This window comes from Haliaeetus albicilla, chromosome 1 (genome assembly GCF_947461875.1).
Source record: "Haliaeetus albicilla chromosome 1, bHalAlb1.1, whole genome shotgun sequence".
Classification (NCBI taxonomy): Eukaryota; Metazoa; Chordata; class Aves; order Accipitriformes; family Accipitridae; genus Haliaeetus; species Haliaeetus albicilla.
In genome coordinates, this window is record NC_091483.1 from 68,877,667 (window position 1) to 68,903,270 (window position 25,604).

General features: G+C 42.7%; 1 protein-coding gene and 1 long non-coding RNA gene across 3 annotated transcripts in view; one reads left to right on the plus strand and one right to left on the minus strand.

The window, feature by feature from the left end:
- Positions 1-15,166, minus strand: part of CPEB2 (cytoplasmic polyadenylation element binding protein 2) — a 56,690-nt gene extending 41,524 nt beyond the window's left edge. The window contains exons 1-2 of one of the 2 annotated variants that reach the window (XM_069793376.1): positions 13,328-15,166; positions 10,182-10,460 (exon numbers count right to left, since the gene is read on the minus strand). In XM_069793376.1, coding sequence (XP_069649477.1) covers positions 10,182-10,460; positions 13,328-14,752 — 1,704 coding nt within the window. In that variant the 5' untranslated portion in view covers positions 14,753-15,166. The remainder of the gene's footprint in view (positions 1-10,181; positions 10,461-13,327) is intronic. The other variant, XM_069793383.1, reaches the window with a different exon arrangement.
- Positions 14,447-16,888, plus strand: LOC138687236 (uncharacterized). The gene is made up of 2 exons (XR_011326474.1): positions 14,447-14,613; positions 16,745-16,888. It is a non-coding gene; the product is annotated as an uncharacterized lncRNA (long non-coding RNA).
- The last annotated feature ends 8,716 nt before the right edge of the window (positions 16,889-25,604 follow it).

Here is a 25,604-nt window from a genome sequence, read left to right on the forward strand (position 1 = left end):
CATAGATTAATTTCAAACTATGATGTCCCTCAGCAAGCATTTGTCATGTTTGGGGAGTGAAAAACAAGCTTTGAAACAGAGGTTTTCTGTGAGTCAGAGACTGTGACTTATCAACAACTTTGCAAAACAAGCCATGATGAAACTTAAATTTACTTTCATCTTTCTTGGAACATTTAGTCAACTTGACACAACGTTGGGATGAAGAGGGAGAAGCCTCTTTTTCAGCTCTCTCTCCCTCAAACAACTACAGAGTAATGGCTTCCTGTTGGGTAAACAATCTGCTATGTTCATTTGATCAAATCCTTTATTTTCTTTTTGGAAGCCCTTAAATAATTTTAATGATAAATTAAAAAAGTAGGTTTCTCTTGTCTCCTGCCACGTCCCAGACCAAATGCCACCAACAATTTGTGAGGTGATCTTCAACCTGGTTTGAGTGCCAACAAGTCACCAGCGCTATTTTAGTTCACAGCAGCCTTACTTTGGGACTGACTGGCTTTCATTCAGTTCTCTAGCTGTCCTGAGAAGCAGAAGAATGAAACTGAAGTGACTAATCTGCTTCCATGCCCTTGCAGGTTTGTTTCTCAACAGCATAATGAAAAGAACCTGCTTACCATAGCAAACTTGTTTTCTACAGAAGGTGTGAGCAGTGACAAAGCTGGATCTGTTCCCTGCTGTCCCCTAGCATTCAGAAAGTATCTCAACAGGATTTTTAATGAAGTCTTAAATTCAGCTGAAGTCAGTACTTGGTAGGTAGTAAGTGCTCTTGCAAAAACCAATGTTGAACAAACAGAAAACATGCTTTGCTACTTCTGTAGCTGATAGGGGAAAAGGAACTAGTATTGGTATAAACTGGACTGAACTGTATGTGTGGCGCTTTATCTTTGTTACAGGCTTATTAAATAAGATTTTATTTATTTTTTGATCATTGCTATATACATATATGTTGAGGTATCACACGACTATCTGGCAAATGGTCTTTACTGTATTCTTCCCCTGTATTTGGCACTGGTGAGGCCGCACCTCGAGTACTGTGTTCAGTTTTAGGCCCCTCACTACAAGAAAGACACTGAGGTGCTGGAGTGTGTCCAGAGAAGGGCAACCAAGTTGGTGAGGGGCCTGGAGCACAGGTCTTGTGAGGAGCAGCTGAGGGAGCTGAGGCTGTTTAGTCTAGAGAAGAGGAGGCTGAGGGGAGACCTTATCGCTCTCTACAACTACCTGAAGGGGGGCTGTAGTGAGGTGGGTGCTGGGCTCTTCTATCAAGTAATTAGTGACAGGACGAAAGCAAATGGCCTCAAGTTGTGGCAAGGGATGTTTAGGTTGCATATTAGGAAAAATGTCTTCACTGAAAGGGTTGTCAGACATTGGAACAGGCTGCCCAGGGAAGCGGTGGAGTCACCATCCCTGGAGGTATTCAAAAAGCGAGTAGACAAGGCACAGCATGACATGGTTTAGTGGGCATGGCTGATAGTTGGATTCGATGATCTTGAAGGTCTTTTCCAACCTAAATGATTCTATGATACTGTAGACTTAACTTTGCTCTGGAGAGCAAAAGCCTGTAAGAAAGGGCTCCATCATGATTAATTCCTAAAACTGGCCCATTTGGTCGCAGATCTTACAGAGAAATGGAAAAGTAAAACATATAACATGCATTTGTGATTCATTTGTAAACTACGCCACTGGCTGACATGGTGCAATGATTGTAACTTCACCCTTGCATCACTCTGTTTTGCAAGCTCTGTGTATCCAAAGTAAAAGGTCTTGCGCTGCTGGAAGCAGGAGAAACAAACTTTTCCCATCCTCTTCACACCTTAGAAAGTTGATATTTATAAAACTAAAAACATGAGGTTTGTTTCTTTGAATTGTATTACTTCACTTCTGGCAGTGGAAACATGCAATAGGCATGCACTCTACAATATAAAAATTGTTGTGAATACACTAAAGTAAAGCAGGATTAAAATAGAGGAATGGTATTCTGCTAGCTCACTACCTACATCGTGCTATCCATTTATGAGTTTGGGTAATATCTAGGTAATCAGTGCTTCAAACTTTTAACATCTATTCCAATTCATACTGGTGAACTACATACTATAAAGCAACATTATCTGAAATTTCACTATCTCAAAAGGAGTAAGTAATTCTTTGGGCACAAGGTTCATTTTAAACCTTTGTGCAACTAGGCTTTATAATGCTGAAACACTGCTTTGTGCTCCCCAAATATGTGTATCATATCTTTGAAGAGCCCAGTTATCTATGCAAATATGAAGCTTTCATTTCAACGCAGAACTTAAAAAGTATTTCAGTAATGTAGGTCATATCAGCAAATGTTTTCTAGAAAGTTCTGCTGTGGAAAAAAATCCACAATGGTTTGAGAGGGGACAGTTCTACTACAGCATGCTCTACTCAATCAGAAAATTTCCACTGTGATTTTCCTCAATCTTTAGGACAAGCATGAAAAGTACTACCACTGAAAATGATTGTTTTAGATAGTTTTCCATGCATGTGGAAATAGTCCTAATTCTTGGGACTATCTTTAGTTTCATTACTTCAACACAGTTGATTAAGCAGTTATCTTCTAAAACAACCTGGAACTACCCTTAAAACAACATGGAAATAGTTCTAATTCTTGGGGCTATTTCCATGTTGTTTTAAAGGTAGTTCCAGGTTGTTTTAGAAGATAACTGCTTATCAACCGTGTTGAAATAATGAAACTAAAGATAATTAATTAGTAGTACAAAGGCATTGATACATAAGCGTATATCTTAATACAAGTTTTGTATCATCCTAACTCCAAAAGCCCCTTTTGTCAAGGCTGAATTCCTGTAAAATATTTTGCATTTCCCTCACCTCTGCAGCTCATCAGTCCTGTGCTAAGCAGCAAGTGAACTCTTGCTGTGTCAGAAGGTCTGTATCTCAGTGGAATGTCACAACATAACACTAGTTTTTTTCCCAGATCCAATAGTTAACTTCTCCCAAGCACTATAAATTCTCATACTAGCTTTTTATTTCTTTTTAACTGTATAAACATTTGAATCCTGCTTGACCTACCTTTCCCATACCACAATCACAACTGCATTCACGCACAGCAGAATTGAAAACACGGTTTTGGTGTAACTGCTTACAGATTCAGAGGTATATGGCTAAGTGACAAATTGTCACATCAACTTAAAAGTTAAGACTATGTAAGGAAGTTCACAGAAAAGTGATAATTATTTCTGAATTTTTACAAATTTACACAATATAGGAGAAGCATGAAGTATCCTACCTGTAGAATGCAGTTAGTGCTAGAAGGAATTTTTGACAATGTCATGCAAAATGCATCTATAGAGTGCGCATTTCAGAAGTCCTCCCCCCATACGTCTAAATGTGTAATGAATGGCAGGAGGGCAGCTTTCTCTGAAGAGCAAGTTTCAACACTAAATTGTTGGACAAATAATTTTTCTTGGCACAATCTATTTAGGACTTCTAAATAAATCCATGCAATTTGTGCAAAGATCATCCTGTTTGAGCATTTGCAGAAACTCAGCACAGTCACTTCCCAAAGCTTATATATTGTCATTTACACATAAAGCAAATACAAGGACAGAAACTATTAAATAGTGAATACAATTTTGCTAATCTTCAACCACAAACACTAAAAATAGATGTTTCATAGTCAGGAAGTTAAACAACTTTGAATTTTGGACACATGCTTTAAACTACCGATCTGTAGGACTACTTCAAGTAAAAAATTAGACTTCTAACATAGGTATTAAATTCAGTAAATGCAAGTATCTTTAAAATATGCTCCTTTACACATCCCCACATATTCCAAAGAAATGTAGCACCATCCAATGGGGGCTGGAAACAACTTAGAAGTTGTTAAGCTTCTAGGCAATTTTGAGTATGGTCTCAGCTAGCTGCAAAAAAAGACTCTGTAGCTTTGACCTTGCTAAATTAAGTGAATTTTTTAAAAGCTCAATTAAAGAAACTTTTTCTAAATCACTTCCCAAACTAAAATGTTAACAAGTTCCATTTTTTCACCTTAAAATTGACCTGAACAAAACTGTGTTCTACTAGAAAGTGACAGCTGATTTAATAATATTCACAGACTTAAATGCACCTGAATACAGTATTCAGTGTTAATGTTAGCAGTAATAACCTAATAATTAAGTACATTATATATTCTAAAATACCATCTTTGCTAGCATCTAAACTTAAAGTCATTCTTATTTTAGTGAAGACATACTATAATCATAAGCCCCTTGTTGAAACCATAACTAGTGTAAATGAGAAACTGAATAGGAAAACCTATGACAACTACAATTTTAGCTCTGTAAAAACACAAGGAAGAAGGTTTAAAGTAGACACGTGAAATTGCTTGGTTACTTTCCATGGTGTCATTAGTGGTAAAGACTAACTATAATATCTGGTAGACATCTGTGAACTGTCAACCTGACAGCAAAAGTGTATTAAAGCGACACAATCTGCTATGTAAGCTAACTGAGCCTAAAATGCACCAAGAACAGCTCCTGTGGCAAAGACACACCTACTTCCCAACTACATAAGCACTGAAAAACAAACAAAAAAAATCCCAACAGCATGTACTGTATCCATACTGGAGTACTTCAGCTCAAGAATATACATTCATAAACCAGAAACAAACAGACACATTATGGAGATGATTAAAGGCTTGGCACTTAACATACAAATCTTCTAGATTTGCCTCATAACAGCTTCAACAAAATACTAAAGGAACAATTAGACGTTTGAAGGGGAAGTTGTTATTCAAGTTTTCGGTTCTTTTAGGTTTTGGGGTTTTTTTTTTACTCTCTCTCCTGTCCCCCGTGTCCCCCTCTCCTCACATCTAGAAATATCTACACAGTCTTGAGTATTTAAATGCAAATACATCAGACCATACGGTAAATGTACTTTCGGATAGATCTTAGGTGAGAACGTATTCATTTTCACTTAGCGAACAACTGTGCTTTGGCAGACAGAATGAGGTGAGATACGCTACTTAGCGTATACATCTTTGCTATACTACCACAGCTGCTAAGTATTTTTTTGAGTTTTCCGAACTCTGATTCTGACTTGCATTAACTGAATGAGCTGTATAACTGAAGCAAATTTTAACAGTAGGAGAGAATTCTTTGTTCATAAGAGGTCATAAAAACATTTGTATGGTAAGCCCCACAAACTTTCTGCTAATTGATTCCTTTGAATCATTCATCTATGCAGCTCCAAATACTATTTATTCAAAGGTCTTAATCCTGAAGCTAGAAGTATGGCAGTAGACCATTTTCTCCAATTAGAGATATCCCCAGTATGGTCCTCAGACACAAATATCTGGTTTTGTATGTTATTTAATTAGTCCCAGGTAATCAATCTACTGCATTAAAAATCCTGAAGACGCTGTTCTGTTGCAGGTATTGCCTTAGTAAAAATAAACTGGTAAAGCCCGACTTATAAATCAGTGTTTGGACAATTACACTACTCTGAAGACTCAGCAGCTTGATACTCCCAATGTCTTCAAGTTTAACATAAGCTGCCAAACACCCAGCACTTCTGAAGAAACAGGCCACCTATTTAGGAGCCTAAATATGGCATTAAGAACACAACTTTAGCAACTTGCTCTTCATCTAATATTGCCTGGTATGTGTGTCATCTAGATTAGCCACTTTAAACCGTTAAGGTACATTTATTAAACTGTACTAAAACTGTCATATTGAGAATCTGAAATCCTCTGAATGGAAGTGATTGTAAGGCAGAAGCAACATGACAGCACTTTAAATTAAATATCTAAAACTAACACATGTTGTGACATACAATCTTAAAACTCATTTTGCTTTGCAAGTGTTTTGTTTTCTTTGAAAACTTTAGCACACTTCAAAAATAATAGGAAAAGAAAGATCTGCATTTGTAAGAGGTGGTACCTTACCATACAAATACCCAGCTGGAGAGCTATATTCAAATGTAGGATAATAAAGCTCAGCTTTTAGGACCACAAACATTGCACATACTGTTTGTTTGAACAAACAGGAAGGACAAATCAAGGTGAAAAACAGCTGGACATGCAGTGTATTTCCTTAACTCAAAAGAGACAGAGAAACTAAATTCATATTCATAGAATGCAGTGTTTTTACTAGACTGAAAATAGTTAAACACTGGAGTGTATTATTAAACTGTTATAATAGGTTTTAGTAAGCTTATTTGCAAGATATTAAGAAACATTAAGTTGCAATCAAAATACGGTTAGCAGACAGTCCAATTTTTAAAAAAATTTTAGAAATAGTTAATTATTTTCCTCATCCAAGGAATGTAAATGAGAAAAATTAATATAAACCCCACTGATATCTGTGCTTGTGTTTTGGCCACAGAAATGCCTGAAGCATGTTTTTTTGGGGGAAAAAACCCAACAAACAGTATCTGGGGTTAGAAATATATTTTTAGCTTTACATCCTATATGCATTTTTTTTGTACTTTAGATCAGGGAATGAGAGAAGAATATTTGTATTGTCTAACTTCTTGACATTCAAAGTGCCTAAACTGGAATCCCAAGGGCTGTATAAGGTCAGTGGTGCCAGGTATGTTCTTCTAGAGAATTAGATTATCTAAATAAGGAGCCTAGATTCTCTCTAAGGAGAGAGAAATAGGCTCCTCAATTAAATGCTTAAGTTAGATGGTGTGAATACCTGACAAGATTTCTAATTGTTCCTTAATGATTCCAGTACAAGGCAACAATCCCTTCTCTGTATGAAGTGCCTATAATGGTGCAAGCAGAACTCAAACTTGTAGACATAATTTTTTCTATGAAAGAACTTTAACTGATGTAGTTTGTGTTACCTTAAAAACCTGAGGGAGGGAAAAAAGCTTCTTACAGTGAGTCACATAAGAAAAACTTGGCTATTGGCTTAATTTGCTCACATTTAAATCAGTGTTGCCATGATGTTTAACTACTTTTATTTAAAAACAAAACAAAAACTCTTGAACTTTGGAAAACTCCCGAGAGATGGCCTTTATAACTTCTATAAGCAAAAGCAGCTTTGCTGTAACCAATGTGGCCACTGTGAGTTCAACTTCACATGGGGCATGTTTCAGTTTTAACTATGAAGTACAGAAAATCTGCTTTCACCCCCTTAAGTAATACCCGTAATTACTTATTCAGTTATCAATAATGACATTCATTGTCACTGGTATATTAGTTTAATGCCAAGAAATACTATTTTCATCAGAATTTATGTCAGTTCTATACTATCCATCAATGCAAACACCAAAGAATAAATAAGTTTCATGGAAGGGAAAAGCTTTGAATTTGTATACGATTTCTCTGTGGCTTATCTTGTTTGCATCAGGTACACGTTTTACAGAAACTAGATGAGCAGCTGACACTGCTGAATGCCAATCGGACTTAGCAAAAAATATATAGCATTTCAAAAAAATAGTAGCAGAACATTAATGATCTACAGAAATTAGTCAGTGAGGACACTGGCTTTTCTAACCTGTTTTCATTTGCTAAGCTTGAGCTAGCTAAAGTTCGGAGGAGAGGTGCTTTGTCCCCTGCCACACAAAATGATTACTGCAGTTAAAACAAAAATGCATGATCATGCAGAAAAGTATTCTGCAAAACTGTGAATTATGCAGTATGTATTCAATATGCATGCTAAGATGTGTTTGCTCTGTGGAGGCTTGGAAGAAATAGGTAACTTCTATGTACACATGCTTTCGTGCAAGACTTTCCAAACGGCACAAAATTTAATTACTACTATTTTTTAGTATCTTCTGAAATTGCTACTGTATCTTTAAGAATCCTCAATCTAAATACTTCAGCCTTTTATGGAAGGAGACAAGGACAGTATGAATTAGCAAGATGGGTGTTTGACAGCATCACAATTGCCAACACAAGTCCTGATGAAAAGAAGCACCAGCTCCAAGCTCTATTTAACTTTTTCATTATGACTTGCAAAATGTAACAGTCATCACAAGGAATTAACTATATAACAATAGTACAATAACTGAAAAATAAAAACACGATTTCAGTGTGGCAAAGTAATTTGTGGAAGCATCTAGTGTTTCCACAATAGCAGTAGATAACACTGCAACCCTTCAAAAAGGATTATTTTTACTGTGTTCAGCAACTATGACTTTACACATGTAAAGGAGATTTAAGCATAGATAGATCTACAGCATAAATATAGCCAAACAGGTCTATTTAATTGGTGACTCTGGTGCTCACACGTAAGACCAACAATTAAGTGTGCCTACCTTCTCACTTTGACACTATCTTTTAAAAAAAAACCAACAACACAAAAACAACACCCCACCCAAACTAAAACATTGTGTTCTATAACAAAAGTTAAATTGAAAGGATTTTTTTCTACCCTACTAGATAGAAATTACTTAGATTATCATTTGAATACACAATACTTTTGCTTAGACATAAAATGAGTTCATCTATATTAGACAACGGCTGTAGAAGCTTCTGAAAGTGCAAATAGTAATACTGACTCGTAAGGCATACTGAATGAGTAAACATATTCACAACTTGTGCTTAGCTGCATATGAATTCCAATGTATACGTTACTGCAGTTTCAATGTATGATGGCATTAGTATTTTTAACCCTGTTCCTTAGGCTAACATCTTCAGGAGACATTTCAGTGTTTACTTTCAACTATTCTTGGAGGCCTCCACTGCAAAGCATTACCTATCTGTAATCTGTTTTCCTTAACAGATCAAGTTGAATACATAAAGAATGGTACATTTTTTCCCCATCTTTCCACCCCCCAAAAAATTATTCAACTACAGTATTTCACCTAGCAAGGCTACTTAATGGAAGAGATCTTCACAGTATAGGCAAATGCTCTTAATTTTTTCAGGTCCAATGCATACACTTGGAGCAGAATTTAGGTATGTCCAAAAGTCAACATTGACCTCAGGAATACTGCAAGTATCAGAGCTCACCTGGATAGAGTCAGGACGTGGCCTCTTGTGCCAAATGGAACTCCACCAACAAAATGGTAAGAAAAATAAGAACTCTAGTGGGATATCTGGTCCCAGGGAGCACCCTTTTGCCACTATTACAGCTACATAAGGATTAGCTTGCTAATTGATGCAAATACAGCTGTACAAACTCGAATATGGTCACAATTACAACAAATGAAACTCTAGGTTGCTCTGTGTGAAACCTAACAAAACCCAAATATAATAGCCTTATGTGGAGATAAAGAAACATTCCAATTATTTTCTCTGCATATTATCTTTTTCACTTTTGCTGGAATATGGTAGCTCAGTGTGAGACAAAAAACGAAGCTGACACAGGCGTAACGAAAATTAAAGAATGTACAGAATTAACGGAATAATCTGCTTTCTATTTTAAAATGCATTGTTTCTAAAATAAGTTGCCTAAGCTTTTTTCCTAACCAACCCCCCCCCCCCCCCATGCAAAAACTATAAATTGTTAGAATGGCAGCTGAGATTGGGATCCAAAATAATAAAGGTTTCTGCTAACAAGAAACGTTATGACTAAATGAATAGAGGCAGGAATGGGAAAAATAACATTTTACCAACAGGTAACTTGAGGCTGGAGTTAAGTGACTTACCTAAAGTCACATAAGATGTCACTGGCAAAATTCAGGAGGTGAACCCAGATCTTTAGTTCTAAGACACATCCTCCTGTTTAACACTTCTAAATCACACGGCTTCTAGCCAAAACATAACAAAAAAGTTGCTAGAATGCGGAGGAAAAAAAAAAATCTCACTAACATGCAAATGTCAGCCTAGAATACCAATACAAAACGAACATGACAAAGACTCAGAGCCATCTACAAAAGTAAGAAAACCTATGTACAAGGACAAGCGAACAAAAAAAATCCTAAGTTTTAAAGGGATTTATAAAAATACGAGTGTTACCGTAGGCAGAAAATACTTGCTGGGTTAAACATATTTTGCTCTATTGCTGCCTCAGTGGCTACAGTTTCTATCCTTCTTGACAGTCAATATTCTTAATTAACTGTGAGAATCATACATTGCTGAATACACTGCAAACACTGGGGTTAGTTGCAGTTTAGGACTAAAAATAACACAGAAATATACAATTTTCAAACCAAGTATCAGGGCTGTAACCACCATTTACTTCTCCTTTAAAATTAATGAAGCCAAAATGCTATGCAAGACTATGAACACACCAGTTACATACCATCCTTACCTGCAAAGGAAGGAGAGTATTACTGTTGTTGTCAGTTCGGAAAACATTATCTTCAATCCACGATTTTGGTGTCAGTGATGGAGTGGAGCGAGTAAATTTAGGAGGAGCTATGACATTACCAGAAAAGGGCTTCTTCAAAGGAGAGATCTGGTTCATAGTTCCTGGAATTCCCATGTTTCCAGTTCTACGATGGTCTCTGCCATGCATTCCTCCCCAGGATATATTTCCTGTGCTCCAGCCGCTACTCTGATTGCTCCAGGGCGACTGCTTCAGAAGAGGCTAAAAAGATAAAATTCGTTTATATTATTTTGAAAATACTTGAAATGTTTTTCTACTTTAAAAAACCCACAAAATAACAAAAAAACCAGAACAACCAACCACCAAGTAATCAGTGTGCAGAGATTTCTATAAACCCCTCTTTCCTGATAACATGTAAATTAATTACTGAGGCAAGGAAGAAAACACAGCATCATAAAAAAACCCTGTAATTCCCCCTGCCCCATACACTCCCCGCAAAACCCTGCAGTACTTATGCAAGCAGTTTAGATTATCATTTTAGTAATTGGTAGCATTCTTTAAAGCTACCCAGTAGAACAATTCCAGGGTATAACATCATGTTACAAAAAACCCTGAGACCATTTTATCACACATTATTTGGTATAATATAGTAACATCTCTGCAAAAATAACACAAGAATTTTAAAGGTGTCAATTTTAAAATTTATTATTAATAATAATTATTATTCTACTACTAATAATTATTTATACTCAGTGAGTAGTAGTATTTCACTCGAGTGAGTAGAAATTTAAAAATTAAAATTGAGATGGCAGATTGATTCCCCCCCTACTATTTTGAGTATCATTGTCTCAGTATTACCATATAAGAGCAAAAAGAGCAGCAATTACTGTACAGAGAATCTGTTTGAAGGAGTTATCTTAACATTTCCACATTAAAATGCATTATTCTGAAGCTACTGCTCAAGTATTTCTGGAGTAATCAACAGGACTATCTGTGGAATTCTGCAGGGTGGAATCTGGGGGTTTTTTTGATTTTTTTTTTTCCCTATTTAGATGTGGTATAAAGTATTTCTCTATCTAACAAATGCACTATATTCCTCAATATGAAAATGTAAGCAGTCTTTAGAGGGAAGATTTTACAGGATGGTAAGTTTTTATTCCTAAGCCACAACTTGTGCTAAGAAGTGACCTATAGTGCTTGTCATACTACCAAGAGGTGGACCCACTGAGCATGACTGACAGTGAAGAACGATATTTATCTTTAGTGTTCTCAAATCTGACTGTTCTTGGAAAGGCTTTTTCTCAAACATAGAAATGGGGTGTGTGGGATATTCTAAATTCAGTTCTTCTGTGAAGTCAAAACACAGTACTTTAAGCTTAGCTGCAAGCAACCCTGAGCTTGTAGTTCTAATAACTTAAAAATTTAAAGCATGTCAATTCATCAATATGTATTAAACAGAACTTTCTGAAGACAGATAAAATTATAACGCAAACCCCTCCTGCCCGAAAACAAACAAAAAACCCCACTAAAGCCATCCTTGGTCAAGTAATCAGGACAACATCCCATTCTATATAATTATAGATAATTATGTTGTAAAACTTGAATACTTTGGTTGGAATTTTGGGAGAGGCAGGCACTCTATTGTGAAACAAAACTTAAGAGATAATGCCAAATGTTAACAAGCCTCTAATATTGCTAGCTATGCTGTCATGGCACTGTTTAAGTTTACCTACAACTTGTAACTGAGAGAAAATTCCTGTACACATCACTGTTGGAGAATTGCTTTGGAATTTGTTTGAAGAGGGTTATACAGATGTTAAGGACAACTAGCTCCTAATCATGATGCATCCAAATCAATTCTTGGACAGGCAGCACGCTTAATGCGAGATTCCACTTCTGATAAAAGCGCTTCACAAATCCAGCTCTACCGATTAAAACTGACAGGACTTAATATCAGAATGAAAGAAAAATTAAGATGAGGCCTATTTAACTTCGGCTTTTCATAACCGATCAGATAATCGGAGCAAGATGTGGCTATAACACACTAGCAGGTAATATTAACGTGCATCTGCTCTTCTCTGATTTCTTACAACGAATATTTTGTTCTAGGAGGAAAGGGAAACTTCCATTTTAAGACGGGATCGTTACGCCGCTCGATTAAAATCGGTAGCAGAACTACGGTAACCCGAAACATTGCGCTGTCTTTCGATACAAATTCAAGTAATTTGGGGCAAACCCCACGAAAGGGCAACAACGCTGACAGCTTTCCCATCTGAATCTACCTTCGGTGACCGGTGCCCATCCAGCCGAGCACGCCCGGGGGGGCGAGGGCAGGTCTGAGGCTGGGGAAGGGGCTTCCCGAGGAGGCGGCACCGGCCGGAGCTGTCAGGCTCATTGTTCGGGGACACCGCGCTCGCTACGGGCGACTGCGGCGGGGCGGGGGGGGCAGGAGGGGCATTTTCACGGCGGAACTCCTTCCTGACACGAAAAGGAGCGTCTACTGTCTTTTCAAAGACGAACCCCCCTCCTCTCATCCCGAAAAGAAACGACGTCCCTGAGCAGCCGACGGCGTCCCGAGGAGGGCCGCTCACAGCCCAGGGGACGCGGCCGAAGCGGCCGCCCCGCCACCTGCCACCCGGAACGGGCGGGGAGCAGCGGCCGGGCGCGGGGCGGGCCGCTGCCAACAGCCCCCCGGCCCGAGCCCTACGGCCGCCTTCCAGTCTGGCCCCGCAACGGGCGGCGGGCGCAGGTGCCCTCTCGCCGGCCACCGGCGGGCCCTCAGCCCGCCGAGCGCGGCGGGGCGACAGCGGCCGGGCCGGGCCCCGCCCTGCGTCCGACGCCGCGGTCTCGCCGGGCTGTCACCGCCGCGCAGCCTCGCCCGGCGCCGGCAGCGGGGAGAGAGAAGCCTCCCGGCTCCCCCGACTAGCGAAACGGGGGGAAGAGAAGCCCCCCCCCCCCCCACGCGCGCCTCCGCGTCGTCCTCCCGTCCCCGTCTGCTCCCCTCTCCCCCGGGGCTCCCCCTCGCCCCCGTCTCCCCCGGTCCGCCCCGGGCTCCCTTCCGCAGCCGGCTCGCGGGGCTCCCTGCCGCCCCGCCGCGGCTGCCCGGCCCTCCCGCCGCCGCCCGGTACCTGGTGGTGGTTGTAGGAGTTTCTCTGCTGCAGGAAGGCGGCGGCGGCGGCCGCCGCCTGGTGTTGGTGCTGGAGCTGGGGGCTCACAGGGGATCTCCGGTTCTGCTGTTGCTGCTGCTGCTGCTGCTGAGGTAAATTCATCTGCGGCGGCGGCGGGGGGGCGGCCGAGAAGGGGCTGCTGAAGGGCCCGGCGCAGGGGTTGTGCGGAGACACCGGCGAGAAGCTCTGGAAGAAAGCGGGGTTGATCGATGACGGGATCCCCGGGTAGAAGCTGGTCTCGGACTCCGGGCTCGGGGGCGGCATCGCGCTGATCTGCCCGCCGCCGCCGCCGCTGGAGACCGGAGGCTGCTGCGTCTGCTGCGGAGGCGGCGACGAGGTCTGCACCGACCAGGGGGTGCCGAAGCCGGGCAGCGGCGGAGGAGGAGGGGAAGCCGCCGAGGAGGAGCCGCCCCCGCTCTGGTGATGGGGGCTGGGGATCTCCGGGCTCTGCAGGCTGCTGAAGCCAGAGCCTAGCCCGCCGGGCAGGAGGTTCCCGGGGCTGCCCAGCAAGTGGCTGTTCGGGGGGGACTCCATGGGGGGCAGCTTGGCTCTCGCCTGCAGATGAGGAGGAGACGGAGGCGGATTCACGCAGGAGGCGGCGGCCACCCCCACATTGGGGTCCGCGGACGCCGATCCCCCCGGGCAGGAAGGGGCGAGCCGCTCTGAACCCCCCCTGTCCGCGCCGCCCTTGTGCTCGGCGGGGCTGAGGGGCCGGTGGTGCGGGTAGTCCCCCGTCCGCGGCGGCTCCGGGGGGTGAGCGCTGAGGAGCGGGAGCTGCTGCTGTTGCCTGCGCTCCTGCTGCTGGTACTTGTCAGTGGGGTGGCTGAACTGCTGCTGCTGCTGCTGCTGCTGAGGGGGGTGGTGATGATAGTCTGGGGGGTGGTGGTTATTCAGGGGGTGGCTGCTGCCGAGCTGGGCTGGGCTGCTGAGCTGCTGCTGCTTAAACTCTTTCCTCTTCTGGCTCAGCTGAGGAGGCGGCGGCTGTTGCTGCTGCGGTTGCTGCTTGTTTAAATCCTGGTGGGGGCTGAGACTGGGTTTAAAGTCAGAGGAGGGGTGGCCGAGAGGGGGGTGTCCCGATGCGGGGCTGCTGCCCAGCCTCTCGCTGCCTGCCTGCTGCTGTGTCACCCCCAGGAGCAGCTCATCCTGCATGTTTTGATGATGCGCAGCAGCGGCCGCCGAGGGGAACAGAGAGGGCGGCGGCGACCCACCGGACACGCCGCCGCTGCCGGAGGAACCGGTTACAGCGGGTGAGGAGGAGGAACGAGAGGCGGCTGCCGCCACTGCCAGGGAGGGGAAGGGCCCGGCGGAGCCAGCGCCTCCTACACCCGAGGGTGGGCTGGGGCTGGAGGTCGCCGTCTGCGGGAGCCCGCGGCTGCGATCCCCCATGCAATGGGGGGGGGGGCTCCCCGGCACCGGCTCGGCGGAGGGGCGAACTCCCCACCCCGGGAGTCTGAAGAGACAAAGATAATTAATAATCTTCAGGGGGAGTGGGGGGGGGGTGAACACCCGCCTATCGCAGACCACTACACAAGCCAAAAAATAGCCACTTTCTAGAAAAAAACCCTCTTCCTTGCCATAATTTCCACTACACTGGTTTTAAAAATATCGGAGCCGTTCGATAATAAATAATCCTATTTTTGTCAGGGGTTTCCCCCCCCCACACACACACTTTTAATCTATCGCGACCCCCGGTAGGGCGGCCCTTCCCGCCTACAGTCACGCACCCGCAGTAATCCGCAGATCACCATAAATACCCGCGGACAGGTCGTGCCCCCCCGACAGCCCCCCGGTAACTCCTCCGTCCGACCCCGACAGCACCACCCCCCCCCCCCCAGCCGCTACACCGGGTAACGCGGGGGGAAAGCGGGGCGTTTCCAGGCTTGGCACTGGCGGGGAGGGAGGGGAAGGAGGGAGGGGAGGCCGCCGGTACCCCCACAGGGCGGGCGGCCCCGGTTTCAGCAGCGAGGCTCCGCTTGACCCCCAGCCGCCTCCCCCGCCCCCACTGCCGGCTCAGAGCCGGCTGCAACGCCCTTAAGAATGCCGGAACATTCGTCATGGTTACGTCATGGCCCCACCCCCCGCGCCCGGCCGGCCGGCCGACCGACCTTGGTAATGAGCCGGCGGGTGCGCCCCCTCATGAATAATGCATTACAGCGGCAGCCCCACCCCCTTGCCTGTCGCTGGCGCTGCTCGGGGCGGGGTGGGGGAGTGTGTGTGTGCGCTCGCGCTGAGCGACGCCCGCGCGCACGGCGCCGACGAGCCGGGTGAGCGCTACCACTTAAGCGGGGGGGGGGGGGCGTGGGGGGGAGGTGACAGCCTTTTAGTAACGCCCTGAAGATCTGCTGGCCTTTTGGGTGAGGAAGCCATTCACTGGGCTTCGACGACGTACCTGCCCTCAAGTGGGAAATACCTGAAATAAACCGATTTTATTTCGTTTTGCGGCAGCGGATGCGGCCGGCTTTTAAATCCGCAGACAGAGTGGGGGGGGGAGGCTGGGATGGTGGTTTCTTCCGTCGCCTGCGATCCCGTCAGGCAGTCGCTCAGGGAGGAGGGGCGCCCCGCCCCTTCGCCTCGCGCGCCGCTCATTTGCATTGACGCAGGGCCGCGCGCCACGGGCGGGCGGCGGGGGGTGGGGCGCGAGGGCGGTGGCACGAGACGGGCGGGTGCCGAGGCCCAGCGGCGGGAGCCCCGCCCCGCCCCGCCCCGGGCCCCGCCCCCTCCTCGCGGCGTTCCCTCAGCGGCCGCCCTGCCCGCGCGCGGGCCGGGCTGTGCCGCCTCCACCCGCCGGTGGGGCTTGGGGCCGGGGTCTCCTCACGGCGGCTCGGCCCGTGGGGGGCTGGAGGGGCAGCCCGGGGTGACGCCGCTGTGGCCTCGCGTTCCCTCTGTGGTAGGGGTGCGGGCGTGGGGTCTCTCTGCCCGACCTGGGCACTCCTGGCCCTGTGGGGCAGTGGAGAGTCTCCGCCGCCCCGTCCTTTCCGCACAGATCCTGCCATCAGACCATGGCGCTCCTGTGTTGGGCTCCTCGGAGACCCACAAGAGCTCAGACCCAGCCGGCACTGAGGCGTGGTGGCACGTGGTGGTGCCTTTTGAGGCATTTCCTGGGCAGATGGTATTAAAGGTGGGGTTTTAACCCTTTCTGTGTAGTGGAAGCACAGCTCTTGGCACCTGCTTAATACAAACAAATAAACAGTTTGGCAGTGAATAGATGTAATGCTGTTATAGATGTAGATATCCCTGAAAAGATGAAAATAAGTGAGCTCCCTTTGTGCTCCGGGAAAGCTGTAGTTCAGCAGTGAGAGAATTAATACACGGCTATCGAATGCGAGAGTACATCGGGGAAGTGTCATTATACGCTTGACCTATTGCACTTTTTTCTAGGCATCCATTAGTGGCCACTGTCAAAGACTGGATGGCTGCTTTCCATTTGGCCAATGGACCTTTTGTCTGACCCACTGTAACAATTCTTATTTGTTAAATCTGTATGTGTTTGTTATATGCATATAAACTGTGGAGGAAGAAAAACTGGTTCAGCATCTGCAGTCATCTCCGATGTGATCATGAACCTGTGTGGGTGGGTGTGTTTGGGTATCCATGCCATCTTGCAGGGTTCAGATGAAAATACATTTGCAGCATAGAAGAATAATTGATACATATTTATCTTTGCTGTATTATGGCTTAGTACTCCAGAATTATTCATGATATTGGCATCTGTTTCAAGAACTCTGCAGCCGTCTGTCCTACAAGCGGTAAAAAAATAAAGAGTGCAGACCAAGGCCCTGCAGATGATCACATGGTGAGTAAATGTTGCCGGCCAAGTAATGGTTCCTCTCTGAATAGTGAGTTGCTTCACGGCACAGTCCTCATAAACATTAGTTTTGTGAGCTGCAGAACTGGTAGCATCTGGCTTCCCTTTGTGTTCATGTCATACACTTGACATTTGGTTATGTGCAAGCCTGAACAGAAGCTGTCCTCTACCTGGGGCGTTCTCAGGCATCTAGCAAGGGTGGAAGCCATGCTGCACTGTGTCTCTCCTATAACCAGCTGCCTATTTCTACAAAGCGTGTAGGAACTCATTTAGCTGGCTTCTTTGTAAGCGGTCAGCTTCTCTGTCCCTCACCTTTAAATCAAGCCCAAATTCTAGTGATGCTTCCTTCAAAACAGCTATCGTGGGATCTGTGAGTAGTCTTTTTAAACTGACTGAAAGACAAAAATTCTCACATCCTCTGTGACAGCTTCTCTCTGCCATGGTAGCTACCTACCCTAATCGTGTGTGTTTATTAAAACAACTTCCATGAATCTCATCTATTTTTAACCATGTAAAAATAAGCATCTGCTCTGCATTAGCTGCCTAATCTTCTACAAACACAAGACAGGTGCTACCAAAGGATGATCCATCCTACCCTAATGCAGGTGCCTTTAGAGAGAGAAACTGGACCTCTCTCTTCACTGATTAGGTGCAAAGCTTCTGGCTATATCTTTCTGCAGAATCCAGGAGGTCTTTGGTGCTCCTTGGTCTTGTGGTATATGCTTCTTGACTCTGATACAAGCAAGAACAGCTGTACCAAGTCAAACCAAGAATCCTTCAGGCTGTATATCCTGTCTCTTCTGCCTCTGATACAAGACCCCTTGGTGTATGCTGGGGACACCAATTCTGGCTTCTCCTCTACCAAATCAAGCCTCTTAACTGGGACCTTGGTGCCATCAAGAAGCACTGAGTCCTGTCCTTGATGCTGTTTGTTTTATCTCTCCAGTTCCCAGTTTCTTGATTTTTGACCATTTGGCCTTCGCACCCTCTTGCTTTAATGTTTTTTTCCCCTCACTTGTAATCCCTTGATTCCTTCCTGCTCTCTTTTATCATAGCTGCCCCTTTCCGGGGAAGGTTTGAGAGCTTTTTTGGATTGGGCTAGTAGGAAGGTAATAGTGTCTGAAAATAGATGCCTAAACAAATGTGTAAGAACAGACCAAGCATGTATAATGCTTCCTTCAGTTACCTCAACCATTTGCAACTCAGAAACTTCCTAAATTTGCCTTTCCAGACCTTAGGGGATACCGGGATGCTTGGACTCCATGTTCCCCAGTTGTTATCGGAAACAACCATGCGCTTGGGCCTGAAGAAGAGAGCATGCTGGCAGAGCCCCACCTCATCTGAATGACTTGGGGAAGCTAGAGGGTCATGGAGCTGGGATGAGTTGCTCACACTAGACAACAAACATCATGAGAAGGGAATGCCAAGCCATATGCAATATCGCTGCACATAATAGGTAAATTGAAAAAAAACCCAGATGTTGCAAAGCAAGCTGTCAGTACGGTAAACCCAAATATACCTAAGTTATGGTTCTTGCAGCCATTAATCAACTTGCTTCTGTGTATTCATTGTAACAAACATGCCAGGCATCAACTTCACCTAGGAGGCCTGTGGCGTAGCTGGGGCTGACAACTCTCCTTGGTTTGTTAGTGTCTGAAAGACAACGATCATCTTGCTTGTCTGGTGTTCTGCATCATCCACTGTGTGCTAAATTTTGTGTGGCAAATTGAACCAGCAAAGCTATTGAAGAGAAAATATAAAGACAAACCACAATAAACTATATAAAATAACACTATACAGAGACAAATGAAATAAACTGTAAGGATTACAAAGCAGCTCTTCTGGCTGCTATTGAGTGACATGAAAGGGATCATCAAGGCAGTGGCTTCTGAGTTTTGCCCCTGAGTGGTTATCTCTTCTAGAAATCACCACGCGCAGCTCAAGTGTATTTCCTTTTTATAAACCCAGGAATATAATGCCTGCTATTGGCCAGTGTTAGTGACAGGGTATTATTATATGAGAAAGGATTTTGGCCCACTGTTCTATTTTTCTGCTTCAACTGCTTTTAGCAGTTTGATTGTGCTGAGGTGCTGCCCACTTCAGAGCGGTCTGGAGGTTTAGTGTCTTTAAAAAGTGTGCGTTCTTGGGGGTAGAGTCCATACTTTTTCCTAATCAGACACCACTAAAGAAGTGTTACAGTTTTGGGGAACGTGATAAATCATGAAACTGATAAAAATTTAGATGTAGTATGTAGACTTTTATGTGCATGCAGAGTTACTTCAGTGCTTCCTCATTTTGTAAATTAACATGAACACCAGAATATCAGGAGCCTAACATATAAAAAAGAAAATAGCTCTGCTGCTAGAATCTGCTGTTTCCCTCCTATTAGCTAGTTGGAAAATCACTGTTGCTGTGATTTTGAATATGGGCTGCAAATAACATGTACACATGAAAATTATCTGTGCTTTCATTCAAATACTAAAAGCAGCTTTTCTGATGAATTTTTGCATGTTATAGTTAAAAGTAAATGTGGCTACTGATAGTACTGGCTTCAGAAAAACTTTTTCTTGTGGAGTGGCTTAGCATAGAGACTCATTGGCTGCTTGTAATGCAACAAATTGTTCTTTCCACAGCCCACAATATTTATAGGCCTTTCACCATTTACAGTGATTTACTACTCCGTTTGACCGCTCTTCCAAGGCTCTACAGCTACAAGAAAGTCAGGGGGGTTTATATCAGTTGCTTATTTTCTCTTTACTGTTTTACCTTTCCTTCTCCCTTTCCACATCTTCTACTCTTCCTGGGCTTTTTGTTAGCACTCTGTATTTGGGTAGCTCTCTTTGTCCTGCACTAGTCACAAGGGCTCTGCTAGGAGATCTGTCTTGATCTTCCCTATGATCAGGCCATTCAGGGAAGTACACAGTCTGCTGTCCTGCTGTCCTGTGGTCTGTGACATGTGTCTGCTTCGTTCCTGCTTTGAAATGGGCTTGCGTATGCATTCCAGGAACAGCACATTGTTCTAACTGGTAACAAAAATACACAATTCACGTACTTTTGCTAGAGCTGCTTCCTCTTAACCTTAAAGTTGATTTTTGTTAATGACTTTTTCCTCCCATGGAAACATGGAAAACAGTCTGGGACTGCAGGTTATTCATATAGAAAAGCAGATGATGAGGTTTGACATTTCACAGCAAAAAGAGGTCTGAAGATTTATATCAATGTGTTTCATTTACTGTTTTTCTGTTCTTGATTTTTTTAAACTCTGAAAATAATAATCATGCATTCTTAGGAAGGAGGTAGGCAAGTCTTTTTCAGCAGTGAGCAGTCTGTTGAGTCACAGTAGCTTACCTTTCTTCCTGGTGGTTTTTCCCATTTAAAGAAAAAAAATTAATCGTCCAGATATAACAAAATGGAAGAGAAACCTTTGTTAGACCACTGTGTGTTGGAATGAAATTAAAAGCAGTGGGAGAATTTAACACCAGGGATTGAGATAGTTTGCTTTGTTCTGTTCTTCCCATGCCCATTTTATATTTTTGTTTGTTTGTTTTTAAAGCTTAAAATCTTGACATTCACAGGAGATGGGCAGCTTTCTTCCTTTATTCAAAGCCTGATTTCCATCACGAGAGCTATGCTGCCTGCTGGACTTGAAGGCTATGGGTTCTGGTCACGAGAATGCAAAGCAGTGATTTACTCTGTTTTTTTCTCCTTTTTGCCCTGGAGTTTAACCAGCACATTAGACTAATATTTTCTTGCCTTGCTAGTGGCAGTTTCTGTTTCTTTTTTGTTTTGGGTTTTTTTTTGGTAGTGGAAGTTATTAGAGTTTCTCCCAAGAGAATCACTGCCAAAGTAAACAAACATCATGAAAGGAAAATAATGTCTGTAGAGTATTCAGAATTCCATGTTTTACAGACGAGTATTTATGGCAACCAACTAGTGAATTAAAGTGAATGAAATCCTATTTCTAGTTTGCTGCTTCTGCTGTGCTAATTGAATGTGGCAATTTCTGCTAGTTTCTCAGCTATGCAGTGCAAGTTCTGGATGTTAGTTATAATTTAGGATGAAGGAAAACATGAGATGAAACTCAGTTTAGAAAAAGGATATATTTTTTTTATTTTTGGGAATTGAATAGCGCGTGTGAACCTCTGGGGAATTGCTATTGTCTCTAAAATGTTCTGCATGTGGTTGGCAAGAACAACAAGGACAGAAGAAAGTTCAGCTAAAAAATTCATAAAGGCTGTCTGGTGGAATGCATTACAGTCAGCTGTATACCTCTGTGCTCTTATCCCTCTGAACTGATAATTTTTAGCTGAGATGAAACATTCTGAGGAACAGGAGGCTGGCAGATTTGCAGCGTAGATTGTTTGAAGGTTTAAATACTGTGACTATCTCATCTTACTGTAAGTCTGTAGATATAATGTAAGCTGGAGTTGCTGAAAAGTGATAGAATGGCTCCGTGTGTACAGCCTACAAAACTGTGAAGAGCTTATTTTCTGTGTGCTGCAGAATCATGCATGCTTTCCACCTCCTGTCCGGGATAGCAATAATTCACCAGTGGAGCAAATACACTTCAAATTTGTTGAGGGTGAGACCATATCTAGTTCTTTGTTTAGGCAGTGGCTTTCAAAAAGGGGACCAGTGCTAACTGGGAACTGCTGCCAACACCATCATATGTTTCATGACAAATGCGAAGTGTTCAAAAAGTTGGCACTACAAAATAGAGATACTGTCAATCTCTGTTTAATTCTCAAAATGGCTTGTAGGATTTTAAAGCTTGTGTTGTTGCTGTTGGACTCACATATCAGATAGCGTTTATAACTGTCCTTATAATATGGCTGGTTAATTTGGTTATATTACTAGGACATAAACCAAAATTATTCCTAGGATAGAGAATACTAAGGTTTTACTGCTGATTTTTTCTTATCTGCTGTGCAGAAGAAGAGTTTGTCCAGCAGTGTGTGCCACTATATTCGGAACACAGTATTTTCTCATCTTCTTTACTATGTACAGTACAGGTGCAGCTGCCACGGTTTACCAAACATGAAGCTGTGGGGGTAGGTTTGGGTTCTGCTTTAAAGAATGCATGAGACATCTTTCCAAATTCCATGAATGTTCAGTGTATATTTACGTACCTGAATATAGTGGTGTAGGTGGCTCCTGGAAATTTTAAGGAATGATCTCAGTGATCATTGGATAGGTCTCCAGAAACTCGTGTAACTGACTTGTGCTAAGAATAACTGCATGATGCTTCCAGTGTTGGAATAATCTGTTCTGAAGGGTTCCGTACTGAAGTCTGACTGTATTTAGGAGATGAGGTAGGACACCCAAGGAGGCTCGGGAAATTTTTGAGCAAGGAGGCTTTGAAGTAGAGTTCATTGAATCCTGTAGGTAGCCCTTATCGCAGATGCAGCAGGAGGAAGCAAGCATGTGTCTGTAGCTAGGTCTGCCCCTCTGCGGGAGTGTACAGACCACATAGCAAGTTAAACAGAAGAAGTATAGGTTTGCACCTCAGCAGGCTGTTAAAGCAAGTGCTTTAAATTGCCTCAAGAAGATTTCTTAAAGTTTACTTATTAAACCTCTGAAAGGTGATTGAGGAGCAGGTTCCACTTCTGAGCCATAGCATCTGTATTGTACTAAAAGCAAAGGCAAGCTATCTGATTTGTACGTGAAAATATATTCTCTTGCACTTGACCTTATTTCCTCTTTGAGTGTAAGATGGGTGTTCACTAATTTTACACCCCTCCCCACTGTTTCAATAAAATTATTTTCAACAGATTCTGTAAGAAATTTGCTGCTCTAATTAATATGGAATTATCTCAGAAATTAGCAGTACAGACCCTTCAGATTCACCATACAACTAAAATTAATCAAATTTTTATGTACAGGCTAGAATTGAAAAAATACAGATTAAAATTAAGGAAACCATTAACCATATAATTGTGACTAATTGTGACTATATATCGAGTAACCAAGGTGGGGTCAACAACTCTAAGGCTGGCCATTGCAATATCAGAGCTCAGCTGGTCAGGAGCAGCTAGGTTGTTCGAGGGTAGGATGCTCTCCGTCCCATTTCCTGAGGGCATGCAGCATCTTTTACACAATACTTCAGCATCCATGGCAGTAACGATGAGACTGGCGAGGTGATGAGGCTGTGTCTCTGGGAGGTAGAAGAGGCAGGCCTGCACACAATGCAGAGTTGAACTCAGCTCTGCCATACAGCAAATTAATGCTCTTTGAACACTTCGCTGCTTTTTAGTCATGTCCCAGCTACCTTCCTCATGCCTAGCCTTTTTTTTTTTTTAAACTTAGTAAGTTACATTTCTGAACAGTGTAGAGTGACTGATACTGAAGCTTTCACTTATTTTCCTGTTGGTCTCCTTCTAAATATACCTCCTCCTTCTATATATAGTTGGGACTCAGAAACAGAAAGTCGTGAGTCCTCTCATAATAGTTTACATCTCTGATCTAATGATCAATTGTAAATCAATGGTAAGCTTCATCACTTTTGACTGTTCATGCTATTATGATGATATGAAGACATTAAAAGCAACATGCTGGTTTCACCCTGCATATTTTGATTGCTGAAAACATATTATCTGTGTGGTTCTTTCTTAGTGCTCATGTATAACATTTTTAATAATTGTAAAGAAAAGAAATCCAAGAAAAATCTCTGCCAAGAAACTATGTAAAAGCCAAATGTATTAGAATATTCATGTTAAGATATTTTAGAAGTACATTAGCTATACAAAAAATAATTGAAACCTAGGAAATGTAGTGAAAATATTGCACTTCAATAAAATGAAATGTATTAAAAAAGAAAACACACAAAGTCATCCAGACAACCTTAATTTTCTTCTATAATGAGAACCTGAGGGAAATGTGGAGTTAAATTTAGTTTATTTCTGCAGACTCTAAATTTTTTAACCCTTTATGTACAGTCTTACTTAAAAGAATTATGGTTGCTTGGATGCCTTAATCGTTAACTCCTCTACCTTCATATGCCTAGCTTTTTTGAAAGTTTAATCTAATTCTGAGCGCTGGAAGTCATGCTTTCTAACCACATAGCTACAAGGTGAAGGAACTAGGGTAAGATCAGACCTATTATGTTCTTCTTTTATACAGAGAATACAAAACCTACGGTAATTCAGTCATTTCCTCTCTCATTATGGTATTGAGAGCTCAGATCCATTTTTATGCAGTGGCACAAAACAGTTTGCTGCTTAAGTATAGTTTACAGAAGCTGCTTTGCAGAATTGATGATCACATATGCCACAAATCAATTGTACCCATGATATTAAAAGGGAAAATTACCTAGATCTTTAAAAATTCCCAAACCTTGGTAAATATCCTTGAGTAATTGTGATATCATTTCGTGTCAATGTGCTTTGACCAGAGGTCAGTAAAAATGAATCATCCGAGGAACCTTTGTTTTCATGTTTGTAATCTTCTTTTGGTGCATGCTTATATAGTATGTTGTAACTGAAGAGCAGAAAACCTTGTAATATTTCTGCATTAGGAAATCAAAGGGCTTTTCTTTTTTTTTCCCTTTTTTTTTTTCTCTCCCAAATAACCTCCCTTTTCAACGTTGAAAGGTCTTCTTTATATGAGGAAATTTACCAGAGACTATAGTAGTATAATTACGCCTTGTGTATGCTTTTTAATCTTGCATGAATGCCTGTAGAATTCAAGCGTCCACATGGGGAGTTATACCATCAGAACTATAGGGGCGTAATTATGCTAGCGAATTCTGTATGAAGACAAATGCTTTATGAAAGGGAATTTTATTTGGACTCTTCACTTTTCAGCTTATTCATGTTCTGAACTAAAAGGAGTTGATCAAATCAATGAAAGTAATGAAAATTCAATGGTTATCAAGTAGACTGTCAAGTGCTTGGGAAATCGGAAAGTAATAAATATATACTTTTCCTGATAACATTCATGTGCGTTTTTGTTCTTATTCTTTCGCCAGTGCTTGAGTTTGTGAGGGGTTTAGTGAAAGGTTAATAAACAAGGCCTGTTCTTTGCTGAGCCTCATAAACTAATATACCCAATAGCTAAACACTGGTAGAATATTAGAGATTCTTAGCTCTCATAAAAAGCAGCTGGGGTTTCAGGCAAATATGACACTGGAGAATTACTTGAATACCTTTTAGTCTCTGTAGGAACTCTGCAGCTAGCACTGAGCAGATCAGCCATTGAATTTCTATGTGTGAATTTTCCTATATCCCAGTTAAATTGTAATTCCTTAGATACGCGAGTCCTAGGACAGTAGTCAAAATGTCCTCTACAAAAGTAGGCCATTTACGTGAAAATAACTTTCAATATGTCAGTAAGGGTGTAGTAAGACTAATAATTATTTACAAAATGTGCTTAGAGTGAATTACAAGCATGTCTCAATGTAATTGCTGCATAGACTTTAAGACAAGAAGAGCCCAA